Source organism: Miscanthus floridulus, chromosome 15, assembly GCF_019320115.1.
Source record: "Miscanthus floridulus cultivar M001 chromosome 15, ASM1932011v1, whole genome shotgun sequence".
NCBI classification, from domain to species: Eukaryota; Viridiplantae; Streptophyta; class Magnoliopsida; order Poales; family Poaceae; genus Miscanthus; species Miscanthus floridulus.
In genome coordinates, this window is record NC_089594.1 from 76,086,595 (window position 1) to 76,105,278 (window position 18,684).

At 41.5% G+C, this 18,684-nt stretch overlaps 1 protein-coding gene across 1 annotated transcript; it reads right to left on the reverse strand.

Annotated features, from left to right (window-relative positions):
• Positions 1 to 8,637: 8,637 nt before the first annotated feature.
• Positions 8,638 to 13,754, reverse strand: LOC136508607 (auxin-responsive protein IAA30-like). The gene is made up of 5 exons (XM_066503326.1): positions 13,236 to 13,754; positions 10,380 to 10,648; positions 9,437 to 9,569; positions 9,262 to 9,323; positions 8,638 to 9,149 (listed from the first exon to the last, which is right to left on the reverse strand). Exons 1-5 carry the CDS (start codon positions 13,577 to 13,579, stop codon positions 9,112 to 9,114), a joined length of 846 nt encoding a protein of 281 aa, XP_066359423.1. The 5' UTR covers positions 13,580 to 13,754; the 3' UTR covers positions 8,638 to 9,111.
• Between the last annotated feature and the right edge of the window lie 4,930 nt (positions 13,755 to 18,684).

Here is an 18,684-nt window from a genome sequence, read left to right on the forward strand (position 1 = left end):
TATTAAAGGCATTCAACTTTCAAATACCATGAAGAACATGGATGTTGGTGAATTGAGGCCTAGGCAAGTGAATGATGATGAAGATGATCAAGTGCAAGTGCTCTCTAACTCAAATGTGCAAGATGATACAAATCAAGCTAGTACAAGTGGATCTCATGACAATGAATAAGATCAAGTGGCTAGTACATAATCTCAACCCAATGATTAAGCAAATGCAAGCAATCAAGTTCCAATTCTCCAACCAACCAATATTGCAAAGGATCATCCATTGGACACTATCTTTGGTGATATTTCAAGAGGTGTGCAAACTAGATCAAGATTGGCTTCATTTTGTGAGCATTTTTCATTTGTGTCATCCATTGAACCAAAGAAGATAGATGAAGTATTGAAGGATGTTGATTGGGTGAATGCTATGCATGAAGAATTGAATAATTCCATAAGAAATCAAGTATGGGAATTAGTAGAGAGACCAAAGGGACACAATGTGATTGGAACCAAATGGGTCTTTAGAAACAAGCAAGATCAAGATGGGATAGTAGTAAGAAACAAAGCAAGATTGGTAGCATAAGGCTATACACAAGTTGAAGGTCTTGACTTTGGAGAAACATATACCTCGGTTGCTAGATTGGAAGTAATTAGGATCTTGCTAGCCTATGCTTATGCCCACAACATCAAGCTCTATCAAATGGATGTTAAGAGTGCATTTATCAATGGTTACATCAATGAAGAAGTATATGTTGAGCAACCTCCCGGTTTTGAAGATGACAAGAAGTCCAACCATGTGTACAAGTTAAAGAAGGTATTGTATGGTTTGAAGCAAGCACCTAGAGCATGATATGAGAGATTGAGGGACTTCCAGCTCTCTAAAAGGTTCATAATGGGCAAGGTTGACACTACTCTTTTCATCAAGAAGATTGGAAAAGATTTATTTATATTGTAAATCTATGTTGATGACATCATATTTGGATCAACCAATCAAGATTTTTGTGAAGAATTTAGAAAGATGATGGCTAATGAGTTTGAGATGTCTATGATTAGAGAGTTAAGTTACTTCCTTGGTCTTCAAATCAAGCAATTAAAGAATAGTACATTTGTGAGTCAAGGCAAGTATATCAATGACATGATCAAGAAGTTTGGCATGAGTGATAGTAAAGCCATTAGCACACCAATAGGCACAAATGACAACTTGGATAGTAATGCAAGTGGAAATATGGTGGATCAAAAATTGTATTGGTCTATGATTGGAAGCTTACTCTATGTGATCGCATCAAGGCCGGATGCTATGTTTAGTGTATGCATGTGCGCAAGATTTTAAGCCTCACCAAGAGAAAGTCATTTGAAGGCTACAAAGAGAATATTAAGGTACTTGAAGCATACACCAAATGTTGGTTTATGGTATCCCAAAGGAGCAAAGTTTGAGCTAGTTGGTTACTCTGACTCGGATTATGCGGGATGCAAGGTTGAAAGGAAGAGCACCTCGGACACATGTCAATTGTTGGGAAGATCACTTGTCTCATGGTCATCAAAGAAGCAAAATAGTATTGCATTATCAACCGCCGAAGCCGAATACATATCCGCCGGTAGTTATTGTGCACAAGTACTTTGGATGAAGGCCACTTTGAGTGACTTTGGAATCAAGTTCAAGAAAGTGCCATTGCTATGTGACAATAAGAGTGCAATCAAGTTGATCAACAATCCGGTTCAACATGCAAGAACAAAGCACATTGATGTCCACCACCATTTCATAAGAGATCACCAACAAAAAGGGAACATTTGCACTGAGAGTGTAGGCACCAAAGATCAACTTGCCGATATATTCATCAAGCCATTATATGAGAAAAGGTTTTGCAAGCTAAGGAATAAGTTGAACATATTGGATTTCTCAAATATGTGTTGATGCACCCCCCACTTATATGACATGCCTCTCCTTCGAGCAATCCAAGGTAAAAGTTGATTGGCATGGCATACATCCTTGCTAAGGACATGTTTAGTGCATCTAGACATCATTCACATTTAATAGGCTTATTCATGAAAATCAAATGAATTTGATGATTGTATGATACCACTATTGCTTCTATGCTTATTTTGATCTAGTGGTAGCATATGATAGGTTTGTGGGCTTGTAAACCTAGTGTTTGATCTAGAAAATGAGCTATAAGTGTTTAACTCAACATGGTATAAGATAACCCTTATTTGGAGGTGTGAAGAAGCTTGTCCTTGGATAAAACCGAGTTAAATATCTTTGGCAAATGATCTAGATTAAGCCAAATTTGGGACAATGATCCTCACCCTATTGATTGACATTGATAATCTCAACCTATCTACATTTTGAACCTTTATGGTCATTGATGACAAAAGAAGAGAAAAACAAAGATATTAGTACTATGGGGAGAAAAACAAAGAAATAGTGTACTAAGATAGTGAAATGACAACAAGGGGGAGAATTTGACATAGGGGGAGAGATATGATAAAGGAAAGAGATCAATTAAAATTTTGAGCACACAAGTAGGGGGAGCAAGCTCATGAACTTGTATGGTGCATTTGAATGTGCATCTCATATGTTTGCTTGCATGGCACAAGTTTTAAATTTTAATATCCATGCTTGTGTGATGTATGCTAGTTGTAGGTTTGAATGATGAAATGAAAAACTAGCATGCATAGGTTATCTAGTGATTTCATTTCCAAGTGGTATCGAGCTAACCATGGTGCTAAGGATGATATATAGGTGCACTCTGATTGGTATCACACTTCAAAGGTCCATCTTTTATACCTTAGCATTATTTGGTAGACATTGTCTCCTATATTTCCTATCTAAGCATATGTGCAAGCTTCAATCCAAACTCTTAGCACATATGTAGGGGGAGCAATTGCTACCATATGGAGTTCATGAAACTTGTCCATATCCTTTTACACATAGTAAATATGCTTGGACAAGCAACATGAATTCAATTGAATTTCAATTCATATCTTTGTGAAAGGGTTGTCATCAATTACCAAAAAGGGGGAGATTAAAAGCTCTAGTTTGGTTTTGGTGAATTGATGAAACCCTAAGTGCTAACCTAGTTTATCAAGTGATCATGAGATAGGTGGCACATTCCAAGTGGTGAAGCAAATGAAGATCATGACATGATGATGGTGATGCCATGGTGATGATCAAGTGCTTGGACTTGAAAAGAAGAAAGAGAAAAACAAAAGGCTCAAGGTAAAGGTATAAATGGTAGGAGCTATTTTATTTTGGTGATCATAATACTTAGTGAGTGTGATCACATTTAGGTTCGACAGTCATACTATTAAGAGGGGTGAAACTCATATTGAAATGTGGTTATCAAAGTGCCACTAGATGCTCTAACTCATTGCATATGCATTTAGGATCTAGTGAAGTGCTAACACCCTTAAAAATGTTTGTGAAAATATGCTAACACACATGTGCACAAGGTGATACACTTGGTGGTTTTTCACACATTTGAGCAGGGGTAAGTAACTTCACCGGCGCTCTATACAGAAAAGACAGGGGACACTGTAAGTGATTGGACGCTGGTCTCGGTTGGACCAGCGCGTCCGGTCAGTGGCAGCAGAGGGCACCCAGTTTCGGTCTCATGACCGGACGCTGGTGCGAAAACTGACCGGATGCTTAGGGCCTGAGTCCGGTCAATCTGACGTATGATGACGTTGAGTGACTGGACGCTGGGTGTGTCTGGTCGAGCATGACCGGACGCATCCGGTCGTGATTTCTCGCTTCTGGATGCTTACTGGAAACGACCGAACGCTGAGGTCCAGCGTCCAGTCACTTTGAAGCAGTGCGTCTGGTCACCACTTAAATGTCCTGATGACCGTTGAGATCGAGCGATCAACGTTTGAAGCAGGGGACACATGGCGTGCATCGCACGACCAGACGCTGAGGTCTAGCGTCCGATCGCCCCATGTTTAGTGCAGTGAGGAGCCCAATGGCTCTATTCGTGGGGGCTCTCTATTTAAGCCCCATGGCCGGCTCAAGCTCACCCTCTTGGCCATTTGCATTGACATAGCAACCTTGTGAGCTTAGCCAAAGCCCTCCCACTCATCTCCATCATAGATTTATCATCTTTGTGAGATTGAGAGTGAATCTAAGTGCATTGCTTGAGTGTTTGCATCTAGAGGCACTTGGTGTTTGTATTTTGCTGCAGGATTCGCTTGTTACTCTTGGTGGTTGCTGCCACCTAGACGGCTTGGAGCAGCGAGGATCGTCGAGCGGAGGTTGGTGATTGTCTCCGGCTCCGATCATAGTGATTGTGAGGGGTTCTTGACCTTTCCCCGGTGGAGAGCCAAAGGTACTCTAGTGGATTGCTCATGGCTTGTGTGATACTCATCTTGTGTTGGTTGAGTGTCACCCTATTGAGGATTTGGCGTGTGATGCCAATTAGCGCGTGAACCTCCAAGTGAGTAAATCACCACAACAAGGACTAGCTTGCCGGCAAGCAAGTGAACCTCGGTAAAAAATCATTGTGTCATCATTTGATTCCGAGGTGATTGGTCTTCATTGGTATTCATTCTTATGATTGAATGGCTCATTCCTCGACACGGCGGTATAACCATCTTGCTTACTCTCTCTACATTACCGTAAACTAGTTGTCAAGCTCTTTAGTGTAGCTAGTTGTGAGAGCTTGCTAGTTTGGTTAGTGTGGCTCTTTAGTTAGCCTTTGAGAGCACACTAACTTAGTGTAGTGACATAGTTATTGTGTGGATAGAAACTACATTAACTAGAATTATGGTAGGTGGCTTGCAATTTTAGTAGGCTAACGCAACACTTGCTTTGCCTTATATTTGTCTAACCGGTTTGTTTATTGTTGTTGTAGAATTTTTTAATAGGCTATTCACCCCCTCTAGCCATTAGGACCTTTCAGTATGGTGGTGTCATCTCATGAATAAATACCATGCACCACGCAAAACTTAGAAAATTTGTTTGAGAAATATTCTCCCCCGCGATCACACCGTAAACGTTTAATTTTCTTCTCAAGTTAATTTTCTACCTCAGCTTTATAGATCTTAAAATAATGCAACGCTTCATCTTTTGTTTTTAATAAATACACATAGCAAAATCAAGTGCAATTATCTATGAACGTTATAAAATATCTCTTGCCACATTTGGTCAACTCACCATTCATCTCACACACATCAGAATGGATTAGTTATAACGGTGCCAAATCCCTCGCTGCGGCAGCTTTGCGAGGCTTGCGAGGTTGCTTTGACTCAACACAAACATGGCACTTAGAACCTTTGACCAAGTCAAATTTTGGAATTAAATTTAAACTAGCTAAGCGAGTCATGCAACCAAAATTAATATGACATAAGCGTGAATGCCAAATATTAGTCTCATTATCGTGGCTCACATGGTTCACGGAATTAAAACAAGTATCGGTCAAAGACAAGTGGAACAAGCCTCCACTCTCATAGCCTTTTCCAACAAAAGTACCATACTTAGAAAGTATGCACTTATTAGACTCGAACACAAGTTTAAAACCATCATAATACAACAAAGAACCACTAATCAAGTTCTTCTTTATTAAGGGGACATGATGCACGTTCTTCAGCTGCACGGTCTTTCCCAAAGTAAGCTTCAGATTGACCGTACCAACACCACCTACAGCCGCACGAGCCCCGTTACCCATCAACAAGGAGGAAGTCCGCTTGATCTGATAAGAAGAAAACAAAGAAACATCAGCACACACATGGATATTTGCTCCTGTATCAACCCACCAATCAGGTGAATGACAAACTGAAAGAATAGTAGGCAATAAATTACCATACCCCATTGCTCCCGCATCAGCCTCAACCGTGTTTGTTGTTTTCTTGTTTGGCTTCCACTTAGCCTCCTCGCACTCTCTAGCATAGTGCCCAGGCATGCCACAAGTGAAACAATTTCCCTTTTCCTTCTTCTTCTTCTTCTTCTTCTTCTTCTTCTTAAAAGGAGTAGTAGACTTTTGTTTGAGTTCTTGCTGGAATTTCTTCTTGTGGGATTTGGGAGGATTTTTCTGCACCACATGCGCACTAGAACTTCCCTCACCAATTTCCTTGCCACGGACGTCCTTTACTCTCGCCTTTTCTTCAACATCCAAAGAGCCAATGAGCTCGGCAATGCCAAACTTCTGTCTCTTATGTTTCAGAGAAGTAGCAAAATCTGTCCAAGCCTGTGGTAGCTTAGCAATGATACAACCTGCCACAAACTTATCAGGCAACACACAACTAAAAATTTTGAGCTCTTTTGCCAGTGTTTGTATCTCATGAGCTTGTTCCACTATAGAACGGCCATCAACCATCCTGTAGTCATGAAACTGCTTCATGACATACAACTCAGAATTCAGAAACCCATATTTGGCCTCAAGTGCGTCCTACATCTCTTTACCGGTCTGTAGCGGCACATATGCATCAACTATGGTGTCTCCAAGCACACTCAAAATTGCTGCCTTGAACGTAGTGTTAGCATGTTTGAACGCATGCTCCTCATCAGGAGTATGTGGCCCAACAGTCCTAGGTTCAGTAATAAAATAACAGTGCATAGAAGTCAACCATAGTATGCGCCTCTGCCGCCACCTCTTGTAATGAGTGCCCTCAAAGACATTCGGTTTCGGCATACTCGCAAAGCCAACTACCGAGAATTGCCTATCACGTTTTTGGGTTGTTAGAATATTAGACAATTTTAGTAGCAATTTAATCTAGAAAAAGACATAAAGCAATATGAACATGTTGGTGACATCATATATGTGCTTGTGTGTCTTAAACGTGCCCCACATGTAGATGATACTTAAACTAAGGATTGACAGCCAAGACCTTAAGAGGTTCATTCCAGAGACATACCCATCGGTAGAGCCGAATGCACTCGAAGACATAGTGCCTGTCGATGTAGTCGTCTCGCTCGATGCAGTGCAGATGAGAAGTCGTGCCGATCACCAGCGATCCTCCAGGAAGTAGAGGACAACGAGTAGTCACCCGAGCAGGCGTTCCGGAGCCCTAGTCTCCCAGCTCCAGTGCGCACAGGGACTAGGACAGGGAGAACCAGAGAGCAGCTGAATATGTGGTGTCTCGAAAGCGAAGCTGAATGACTAATGGAGGAGTAGAGATTATATGCTCACAGCTAGAGAAGTGAACGGGCTCAGGAGGAGATCAGAGGACGGAGAAAGCATGCAAACGTAGAAGATGGCAGTAACAGGCGAAACTCCCAGCCGCCACCAACATAAAAGAAAGACTCCCGTAATTATGTGGATTGAGTGGCAAAACCACTCCCGTCCGCCAACCACGCCACGCCACGCCAACGCCCACGCCCACGGCCGGCGGCGGCACGCGCGCATGTGGCACACCCACGTCCTTTTCTCAACTTCTTAATATAGATAGACAATATCTAACCATATAAACCGAGTCAACGTTTAGTTAAAATTCCGTATGGTATTAAACCATATATCGCACATTATTACGAGACATATAGTTTATTTGATTTATTAAATATTATATGGGTCAAGCCCATAATATATCCAACATAAACACCCTTCAGATTTGTGTCCAATATCATATTTTTGTTCTAGAAGTGATTAGGAGCTTTATTGTCAAGGATCACGGGCCTAAGCCACACACTCTCTCTCTAAACTAACATTCACCTCTGTACATTTTCATCCCATCTGGAAGTAAAAAAGCTTATAAAAGATTTACGTTCCAGAAAAATGAGGGGTAAATATTGGCTAAAACTTTGGTTTATAAATTGCCATGATTCTGAAAGTAATAGTCAAACTTCGTTGGTAAACACTACATGTGCCAAACAAACATGCTGTAACCTTCAGGGACAAGTTACCCAGTGGCTCATCAAAAGTTGCTGCATCGGTTTTAGGCAGCAAAGGGATGGTTATCCATAGATAACAACATCTGTGCGCTGGACAATTTCTTGGTACAAGCAGCACATATTGTCTTGAAATAAAGCCGGACAAGGGGCAGGCACTTGAAAAGACTCAAAGCTGGCCTGCCATCATTGTTAGGGGACATTATCTCCAAAGGCAAATATGTTTTGCCTAATTAAACACGTTCAAAAGTGGCAACAACTTCCAGCACTCCAATGCAATGTCGCTCCTCTCTCTCTCTCTCTAGAAAACAGAGAAAACAACAGCTCAACTTTGGGCAGCTGCCAACCTTGCATTTGCATTTGCATCCTTTATCATTCAGGACATGGGGCAGGCACAATGTACCAAACACTGGCATGTAGTATAGAATAGTACTGCAGCAGACAGCAAAAGATGCAGCAAAGTGTGATGCCTCATAATAGTAGTGTGAAGCTGGGAAGTTTGCAGTGGTTGAAGGGAGAGATATAAAAACACAGTGCCCCATCACTAAGCACATGGTATGATCCTGTCTCCAAGTTTTTTTAAAGGATCCTGTATTCCTGTCTCCAAGTTGGCTTGGCTCCACATATAAAAAAAACACAGAGACAGGTATGCACAGCAGTGCAACGTCTATCCAACCCAACACAGAACAGAGCATCACAGAGCTTTATATATATATATATATATATATATATATATATATATATATATATATATATATATATATATATATATATATAAAATCCTATTCCATGGAACAACTAAACACCAAGGATGGTGAAAATAACAAATAAGAGAGGGAGAGCAAAGATCATACAATACAACTTTTTTAACAGCTTGCAACAATTATTTGTTCCACTGACACACCGTGGTAATTATAACTAAACAACTTTTGATGGACAAGATGCAAAAGGGCCCCTTGATTAGGAGCAGGGTGCCTTTGCATTTTGTGCCACCAAAAAAAAAAAGAAGAAGAAGAAGAGGAGAGAACAGGTAGTGCAAAAAGACATTGTTATAGGACAGGTACATGTTCATGGCTTCTCTCTTCTGTATAGGGCAAGATGAGACTTGAACACTGACTGACTCGTTTACTGACAAACTGGCACAGATAGAACAGTTGACACACCAAAATGACTTCATTGATCAGGAGATATAGAGGCTTGGAGGACAGGGACGAGTATGATACAGAGACGATCAGAGCTGCGAAAGCTATGGAGATTGGTTCTTCTTGCATCTATCCATGGTGTTGAGATGCAAGCTTTCCATCTTCTCCTCAGCTTCTGTTCTTGCATTTCTCCATGGCCCTCGGTGCTGAAAATTCAGAGATAGAGACCAAATGAAATGAGCAACTTACTACCCTAGGAAATTTCATCTGAACCTTGCCTTCTGTTGAGATCAATAATAATCATAAATGTCAACTCACCGAGGCCAATGGCTTCTGATCCTTTCATGATCCGAAGGCGCTTGCATGATTCGACGAACATCCTGAAATGAAAATACCAGGATCAGTGATGAAGCTGATGATAAAATCACGTCGCATATTTTCAGAATAGGCAGTAATATATAAATATAATGCAGGAAGAAGCAGTAGTGCTCACTCCCACGGCACGTCGCCGACGAGCATCCAGTCGCCGTCCTTGTCCTCGTAGGTCGGCACGTACTCGGAGCCGTTGAGGAGGTCCACCAGCCTGGTCTCGTTCATGCCGTTCATCCCCTGAGACCCACAGCTTCCTGAACCACACCATCATTCATTCATGCGAGAAAAGTATATCAGAAAGTCGGTTAATTATTCTGAACAATCCAAGTCAAGGTAGGATATGCTCTGCAATAATGTACGTACTGAAAACAACAGATCGAGGAGTATACAAACATTTTTGAAATTCATTTGAATCTGAGGTTCGGTATGAACGAACGGATTACAGGCAACTGTCAAAGCTAGCTCGATATGGAATCCATCAAATAATGCATACAAGATATGTTGCTGAGCAACAGCAGACCTTTTCTTGTTTCTAGCTCTAAGATATGTGCACGCCGATGAACACGTGGATTATTTTAGAGACGGAGCCTCCAAGAACAGCTAGCACATGGCAATGATGGGAGCTAACCGGTGATCATCATCTATCAAGCGTGCACACATGATCATGCTCCACCAGCTGCTACATGATATGGTGTACATACAAGCAGCATGCAGGTAGCTAAGCTAGAGGAGGAGGATGTGTTGGAGGGACAAGGGCATTATGCCAGCCAGGGCGGACACCTACCAAGGATGCAATGCAAATCATGGAGCGCACCACTGGCAAAACCACATGGCGACCACCACCACACATGCATGATGAATGAATGCCAAATTGCCAATGCAATCATATATCTATCTACCCAAGTACCGGTTAATCCTCAGCCCGTGAAAATTATGGACTTCATGTACTGGTAAGTGGTTTAACTAGAAATTGTTGAATAAGCTGAGTGGTCAAACTTGGGGTCAAAAAAGTCAAATGAACTATAATTTGAAACGAATTTAGTAGTAATTGTTAAGTGTACTACCAATGGTGAAGGAGCTAAACATCTTCTCGAGCGCCTTGGACAGCTCCTGGTAGCTCTTGTACATCTTGAGGTCCACCTTGCGCAGGTAGGGCGCGCCGTCCAAGCTCACCTTCACGAACGCCGCACCACCGCCAGCAGCCGCTGCTGCTGCTGCCGCCGTCTGCGAGGACTTGTCGGCGTCTTTGCTGCCGCCGGCGCCCTTGTCGGACTGCACCGACATGATGTTCTTGCGGAACAACCGGACCGGTGGCCATCCCACCACCTGAGCCCTGCAGATACATGCATACACATATGTGAAAACCAACTACATAGTATATACTGATGACAAGATTAGTAGTACTTATTATGCAGATCAAAACACACACTAGCCGAGACATCCATAGAGATCCAGAACTAGATTTATAAGTACATATACTTTACTGCAAATTGCATGCAACTTAAGCTGTTCCGTTCTGTTCTTTTAATTTGCTGTTGTTACTATACTTTTTACCACACCATTTTATTTTGTACTATGCTTTGTAGCATGTAACACAAACACATATATGTACGTGTGTGTATATATATGTGCGTATAGATCAGCTCGACCGGCCTTGTGGTCCATGGACGGAAGTGGTGCTATTGGAGGAGAGGGCATCATCGGTTTTATTTCATGGAAAAGGAGGAACCACCTTTGGTGGTGGTGGCACATGTATTGTTTGTGGACGGTGGAGTTCTACCTTCCAATTTAATTTGGCACCTTTTCACCCTTGTTAATTATCTTTCTTGCAAAACGTGTGTTCTCTCCATTTCTATCCTTATCCTACAACAGTTGAAACACCGCTAGTATTTCGTCCTTATTTTTCTTCCCCAAAATACATAGACATCTGCAAAATGTGTTTTTTTTAAAAAAAAGGAAAAAGAGGAGGGGACAGCAGTTCTAGAGCGGCGATCCGTGAACGGTGAACCCAATGCATGCATGCAATGTAGCTTAGGACCATGATGCATGCGGCCTGTTTGGTACTTATAAGCTGCTTATGGCGAAAATAAGTTGAAATAACATTCAAACGTCATGTTTTTTAGCAACTTATTCTGGCCACGCTTATTCCCATAGCTCCCATTTATACTAAAAAGTAGAAGCTAGATCAGACCAACTTATTTTGACCGCCGCTAACTTTTACTCTATTTGTGCAGTCTGAGAAACACTTCTCAGATAAGCTGTACTAAATGCGGCCTTTGTGTAGTCCTCGGCAGGCAACTAGGCAGGAGCAGTATGGGCAACAGATCCAAAAAGTAAAAAATATATATTTAAAAACCTACTAGTTCTCTGTTCTACCGTGCCATCAATTCAAAGCCTGGAGCGTTCGATCAGGATGCATGAACGAACAGGCAAGTGAAAGTGATGTGGAAGGGAGGAAAATGATGTTGACGTGGACAAAAATGACACTGTTACTGTACCAGAGAGAGAGAGAGAGAGAGAGAGAGATTAGAGCAAAGCAACAGGCAGCAGCAGCAGTACGTGGTGTGGGCTTTCTTTCTTTCCTTTCTTTTATCGTGTCGGCACTAGCCGCTGTCTCCCGCTGCCCCCACACGTAACGTGCCCATGTCTCTCCTCCTGCCTCGATCATCTACAGCTACGACTAGTACTAGGGCTTTATAGATCACCTCCAAATTTCAAGTTTTTTCACTTTCTCTTTATCATATCAATTTTTAGATGCATGCATAGAGCATTAAATGTAGGTAAAAAATAACTAATTGCACAGTTTGGTTGTAAATCACGAGACGAATCTTTTAAGCCTAGTTAGTCCATGATCGAACCCAAGTTTGTCAAATACAAATGAAACGTGCTACAGTGTTCAGATTATAAAAATTTGCAATCTAAACAAGTCCTAGTTCTTATCATATCCCTTCAATTCATCTTCTCTCTTCATCGAGCTGGCAGCTGTTGCATGCATCGTGTTCTTCGATGAATGAACAAGAATATATATATATATATATATATATATATATATATATATATATATATATATATATATATATATATATATATATCCACAGTTCTACGTATATGTGTGCTAGATCCAATTAAACTGTGCTGTGTTCTAACTTGCTGCATGAGAAAAATAAAAAAGTTTTGTGTGCTTTTCCCTTGCCGTCCAGATCTCTGCAAGTTTATTTTAGGCGTACACGTATATACGCCGATCTGGTTCTGAGGTTCGAGTACACTGCATGCATGGCCTGTGATCGATGACTAGAAAATATATAATGGCCCGGGCACTACTATATAAATCTTTGCTCTAATATATCTTTTCCAAATCCAAATCTAATGGTACCTGTGCCATGAATGAAAAATATAACATATAGGCCATGCATGTAAACTGTTTACAAGAGGTTATTCTCGTCGTCATACATGAAGGAGTCGTGTGATGCATGATTCAGGCAGTTTCACTGTGAATGTATGTACTGTACCTCGAGAGAGCTAGTCTTCTGGCCAGCTAGTTATATTAGTTAGCTACCTAATTAAGGCTAAATTTGTTAATTAGCTCCGTGTCATGGCAGGTTCATTAGATTTGGATTTGGAATTTATTAGATATACTATATATATAGCTACAAGGATCTATCTAGCTATATGAACAAACAAATTAATGAGCTGATCTCAAGTGAGAGATTAGTCAATTCAAGCGAGTTTTTTCACGAACGGGGTTGTACTCGTATTTGAAGAAAGGAATTTTGAGTCAATTCAAGCCGGTGTGCATGCAGACATGAGACGATTAGAGAGCTAATTAAGCATGCATGCACGTACTACGTCCGGAGCAGAGGTAGCTGCCATGGAGAGGGAGAGAGAGACAGGGAGGAAACGACAAGTGCTCGGCGACGTACTTGGGGGCGCGCGGCTTGTCGGCGGGGTCAGCCTGAACGGCGGCGGCGGCGGTGACGACGCTGCTCTGGCTCGGGGACCGCTTCATCTTCCCGCCGGCCTCCTCCGCGGCGGCCACGCCTTCCTTGGCGGCGGCAACACCGTCGTCCTGCTCGTCCTCCTCCGCCTTCACGACGGCGGCCGCGGGGGTCGCCGGCTCCAGCTTCAGCTTGAGGTCGATGGTCTCGGCGAAGCCCCTCTTGCCGGAGGAGGAGGAGCTCCTCCCCTCGGCGCCCACCTCTCCCCCGCCGCCGCCGGGCAGGCCCAGACGGAGCTCCGTCTCCTCGAACCCCAGGTCCGTCGCCATTGCTGCTGCAGTCGCCACCTCTTCACCTCTCGCTTGCTGCTGGTGTCTCTCCTTCCCTGCTTCTTCTCTGATGGTTGGCTTCTTCTTCGTTTGCTTTGCTTTGCAGGAGGAAGGAGGCTTTGCAATGTAAAGGCTTGCAAATGCAATGGATTGGAAAGAGGGGCCACGAGTAATAATGCCAGCAGGGTGGGTGTGTAGAATAATACGCTCATGATAATGCGTTGCATGGCCGTCCAATTTTGCACATACCACCCTGAAAATAATAAGATTCAACTTTGTGCGAATCTTTTATTTTGGGGTAGTGTGGCTTGATACCCTTTCAACACAATACAAGCACACGTATACTATACTACTCCCTCTTTTTTAAATTACAAAGACGTTTTAGTTTTTCTAGATACAGAAATCTTGCTATGCATTTAAATACACTATGTCTAGATACGTAGTTACATCAATACATCTAGAAAAGTCAAAACGTTTTATAATTCTGAACGGAGGGAGTAACTTTAGAACACATATGTACTAGCAGTCTAACACCCAAAATTATTCCTCCCAACTAGGGTGTTTTCTTTTAATTTACCACATGGCCACACATGTTTAGGACCCATCTAAGTGTACGAGGACCTTATTGTAAAAACAACAGAGGCTGGCCACTACAATTTGTAAAAATAACAATTTTCTAGTACATTTTTTGGATATTAATGGGGGTTGTTCTCTAGCCTATGCACCAAATTATAAATAGAGACACAACCAAATTAAAGCACATATCCTAATCAATATAATTGATCTTGCTTTTTTATAAGCAACCAAATTGTGGTTGCTAATTTGGACTAGATAACCATTAGTTTCACTTCCTTTTGTAGTAGCTTCATATATATCTCCTTTTCCTAGCCTATATAAAAGTCCATTCAAACTTTTTCTCCAAGACATAAAGCTTTTGCTAGTTTGGTCGTCATGATAACAATTAAAAGCAGTCATTTATTTGAGCGCACTTGGTTTTTTTAGCGTGCTTAACATATACACACAAGATTAAAATTATAGAAGTTACACTTTAGTACATACTAACTTGCCTCTTCCCTAGTACTTTTTTTCAAAAAAAAAGAAGAGAAAAATGTGCATCCGATCCATGCATAATTTCAAGCGGGGGAATATTTTTATTTAATTTTTGTCAATCACTTCACTATTTTCCTTTCACGGCACTGGAGCAGCAAATAGCTAGGTAATTAGCCCTGAGAGGGATGTGTGCAATTTGGTCCATGTCATTATTGCGATCCATCAGCCGCGAGAAGACATGGAAATGGGATTGCTCTGGTCCGGCAGGGCTGTCCAGTCACCAGCAAGGCACACACGTGCGAAAATAACCGTGCGGTGGGGCCACGCGTGACCCGTCCATGGGCCCACTCGACCGTCTGGTCCCACAATCATCTAACTGTACTTTTTCTTTTCTTTTGGCAATGTTTTTTAACCTCCGTCTTCACCCATTAGGAACTGGGACAGTGGGCATAAACAAAAATAGGAGAGTGAATTTGGACTAAAGGTTAGTTTTAAGGAATTTTCACAGCAGTGGAATTACTCCAGGTGTTCCAAAGATGGACTTTCATTTATAATCTTTGGTGTCCCCATACTTAACATGAATATTGTCCACGGGACACATGAGCTCAAAAACATTGCTTGAAATTAGAGGAACATAATTGACCAATGACCGAAGACCGAACTTAACTACCTGAGATAGATCTCAAAATTTTCTATCCCTAATTCAGTCTTGTAGCCATACTTTGTCCGGTAATTCGGTGCTTAATTCGCACAAAAATTATCATAGATTGATAAAGTGGTGAATTTATATAGAAAATTTCTAAGGAAAATAATTTCCTTCTCCCAGGGTGTAATTACCCATGTGTATGTCTAGATTTGAGTGTATATAGCCGGACGAAGTGTACGTAGATGGAGTATATGATAATACTAGACCATCTAGGGTAGTATGTATATGACAAGTATGCAAATATACATAGAGGATATTGTTACACTTATTTTATATACTAATATAATGGTATTATAATAATATATTAACAAAATATGGGCTCTTTTGAAAAAAAAGTTCACGTAGTAAGATTTGTAGTATCTTAAAATGAGTATATAAATATTCCCAAACTTATAAATAAGTATGCATACATACGCAATATGGTTCATTGAAGATGAGAGTAGCTACTCCCGAGAGTAGAGAAAATGCACCCAAACTTCTAATATTCATGACAATGTCCGCACCATGGACGAACACCTTTCCATTTATTTCGTTTAATGTATTTTTTGCGAGTGTTTAATGTATAAGTATAATATAACAAACAAATCATTTTTAGACATATGAGCTCAAACAAATCATTCTTTGTTACGGAGAACAGTATACAAGTCTTAATTACATCATGCACGTCACACGCTGAAAAAACAATGCCCATTTGTCAATGAATTAGATTGTTGTTTAGTGTTCTCTTCCGGTACTAAATATACTTGATATTGACTTTTCACAAGTACATTTTGCCTTTTTAATTGTACACATGTGGAAATAAAGCTAGATTTTACTCGGTTCTTATTTGGTTTTCCATTAATTTATTCTCTTGGATTTGTGTTGATACGAACTCCTTTTTCTATTTTGGAAAATCACTTTAAGTGCGAGATATAAGAGCAACTTCAAGAGACTAGGTAAGATTAGAGCAACTATAATAAGTCACTAGCGCCGCGAATGGTGAAGGGAAAGCGGAGCGTGCGAAAGGGGCGCGGTCGCACGGGTGAAAGGGGGCGCACACGGGAGAGGGCGGCGTGTGGGAATTGATTGGCCATATAAATAGCAAGCAGGACTCGCTAGGGAAATATGGCTAGCGAGAATGGCGGGATACCCAGCTAGGAAAACAATGAAAAACAACATAGACAGACTGTTGTGATGTTTTTTGAAATACAATAGCTATAAATGGCTTCACAAATACAATTACCCGGTCTCTTGGAGTTGCTCTAAGAGCATCTCCAAGAGTTTTTTTAAAGCTCACTCTCTAAATCATCTTTTGGAGAGTCATTTACATAAGCAACGTTTTGGATATTCTTTCACTCTCCAACAACTTCTCTCTATCTTGTGTGCACTATAAAGAGTCATTCTCCTTTTCTATCTTTTACTAGCAAGAAATCCAAAATAGAGAAGGACTATATTTACCTAACCAATCAAAGAAGCTGTTAGAAGATATTTTTTTCACCAAATATCTATTCCTGACAATTATCAATGATTTAGAGAGTTTCTTGGAATTGCTCTAAGTGCTTATAAATAGAATTTTGAGATGCTAATTCCTTGAGTTTATGTTCAGATGTTTTTTTATTAATAAATCATCGTTTTGCTAGTGAATGATATGAATTCTGTCTGTCTCTGAAGATAATAAACCAATTTGTTGGATATTATTGATGTATTCTCTTGGTGAATTGGTTTCACGAGTGGTGGGTCCAGGTTTTCATGTACACATGTGACGATATTCTGCCTGGTGGGTCCCACGGACGGCGGCCATCATGTGAGCCTGCCGGGGTGTCTTCTCCGGACCCACAGTCCCCAGTTTCCTTCGCCTATCTATGCCAAGGTGGACCCGTTTTGCTCTTTTTTTCCCCTTTTTTGAGTTGAGAAAAAAAGTAAAAAACCGGCCCATTTTGTTACCGGCGTCCAATCCCAACTGCCTAGCGCTGGTGATGGAGAAGGCCTCGGATTCGGGTGGAACCAACGAACGAACGCCTTCGTTGACACGCCGCACGGAGCACCCGCGCTATGCCATACATGCATGTCTGAAATGAGCTGATGACACGCAGCTCACAACCAGCGTAGCTGCGTAGGGTTCGATCGAAACGAGCTGGCCTGACCAGCTCACAAGGAATTGCACGTACTAAAAAGTTCCTGCAGGATGGACTATATGCTATGCATGCATGATGCATGCACATGATATCAAGGACACCGCCACACGTGTGGAGTCTGATGTGATTGACGCACACTATGTAGGAGTACACCTTTATTAGTTCGTTGCTTATATTGATCTGATTGACTAACTACTTAGGCCTTGTTCGGTTATTCAGTATTCCTCCAGGAATTAATCCAGATGATCAAAACTTATACAAATTATGCAAGCAAACCGAGTAGGAATGATTCCAGGCCACAGTTACCCTTGAAACGAATGGGCCCTTAATCATCACGCGATCAAAAGAGACGGCATGCATATGCACATAATAGAGGGGGGTGTTGGTGTCCATCGACACTATAGGAGAAGCTAGTGCAAGCTAGTGTCGAAAACTCCAACCACCATACAAGAGTTTAGTGATCATATCTAAGGTTTAGGATAGTTCTTAGAGCCCATCTTTGTGAGAGTAGGCCTTAGCTTATATATGAGAGCAAGAGTGTGGGCTAATAAGTGTCCTTTTTGTAATGTGACAGTGTACTTGGAGTCTTGTTGACTCTTCAGCAATGTCGATGATCCTCTGACATTGTGTGGAGCGGCAACGACTTGGTGTTCGGGGGATGATGAGAGTTCTTCCTTAGTGGAGAAGCTTTGTATTTGATATGACACATTGGTAACCGGGAGAGGAGCCGGGTGGCCAGCGATGAACCTTAGTAGTGTTTAGGGTACCTGTCTTGGTTGATGGGGGCCTTAGTGGCGAGCTCGTACTGTCACCGAGGGAAGGCCTGGCGACTAGGGCCATGTCTTGCGTTTTGGTAATTGAGGAGACCACGGGATACATCGCCATATCTATAGAGTTTTGTCTCTCTTTTACTTGAGCTGTTTACTTACCACACATTTACATTTCTGCATGTGCTTTTCTTTGTGTGGCTTTACCCTTTCCTAAAGTTGGTTAGGCTAGTTGATAGGACTGGCTCTACTAGGTCGCATGTGTGCTTGGATAATTAGATAGAGGCAAATAGATAAACATATGGTCAAATCTTGCTAAATAGTCTTCAAGTTAAACCTTAGTTTAGAAAGTTTTTAGCGACCTAATTCACCTCCTTACTCTCTCGAGTCACATACCACGGCACTATTGGTCGTTTCATCTTTTTTTCTTTAACTTTCTGTCATATTAAAGAAAAATCCTATAAGAGT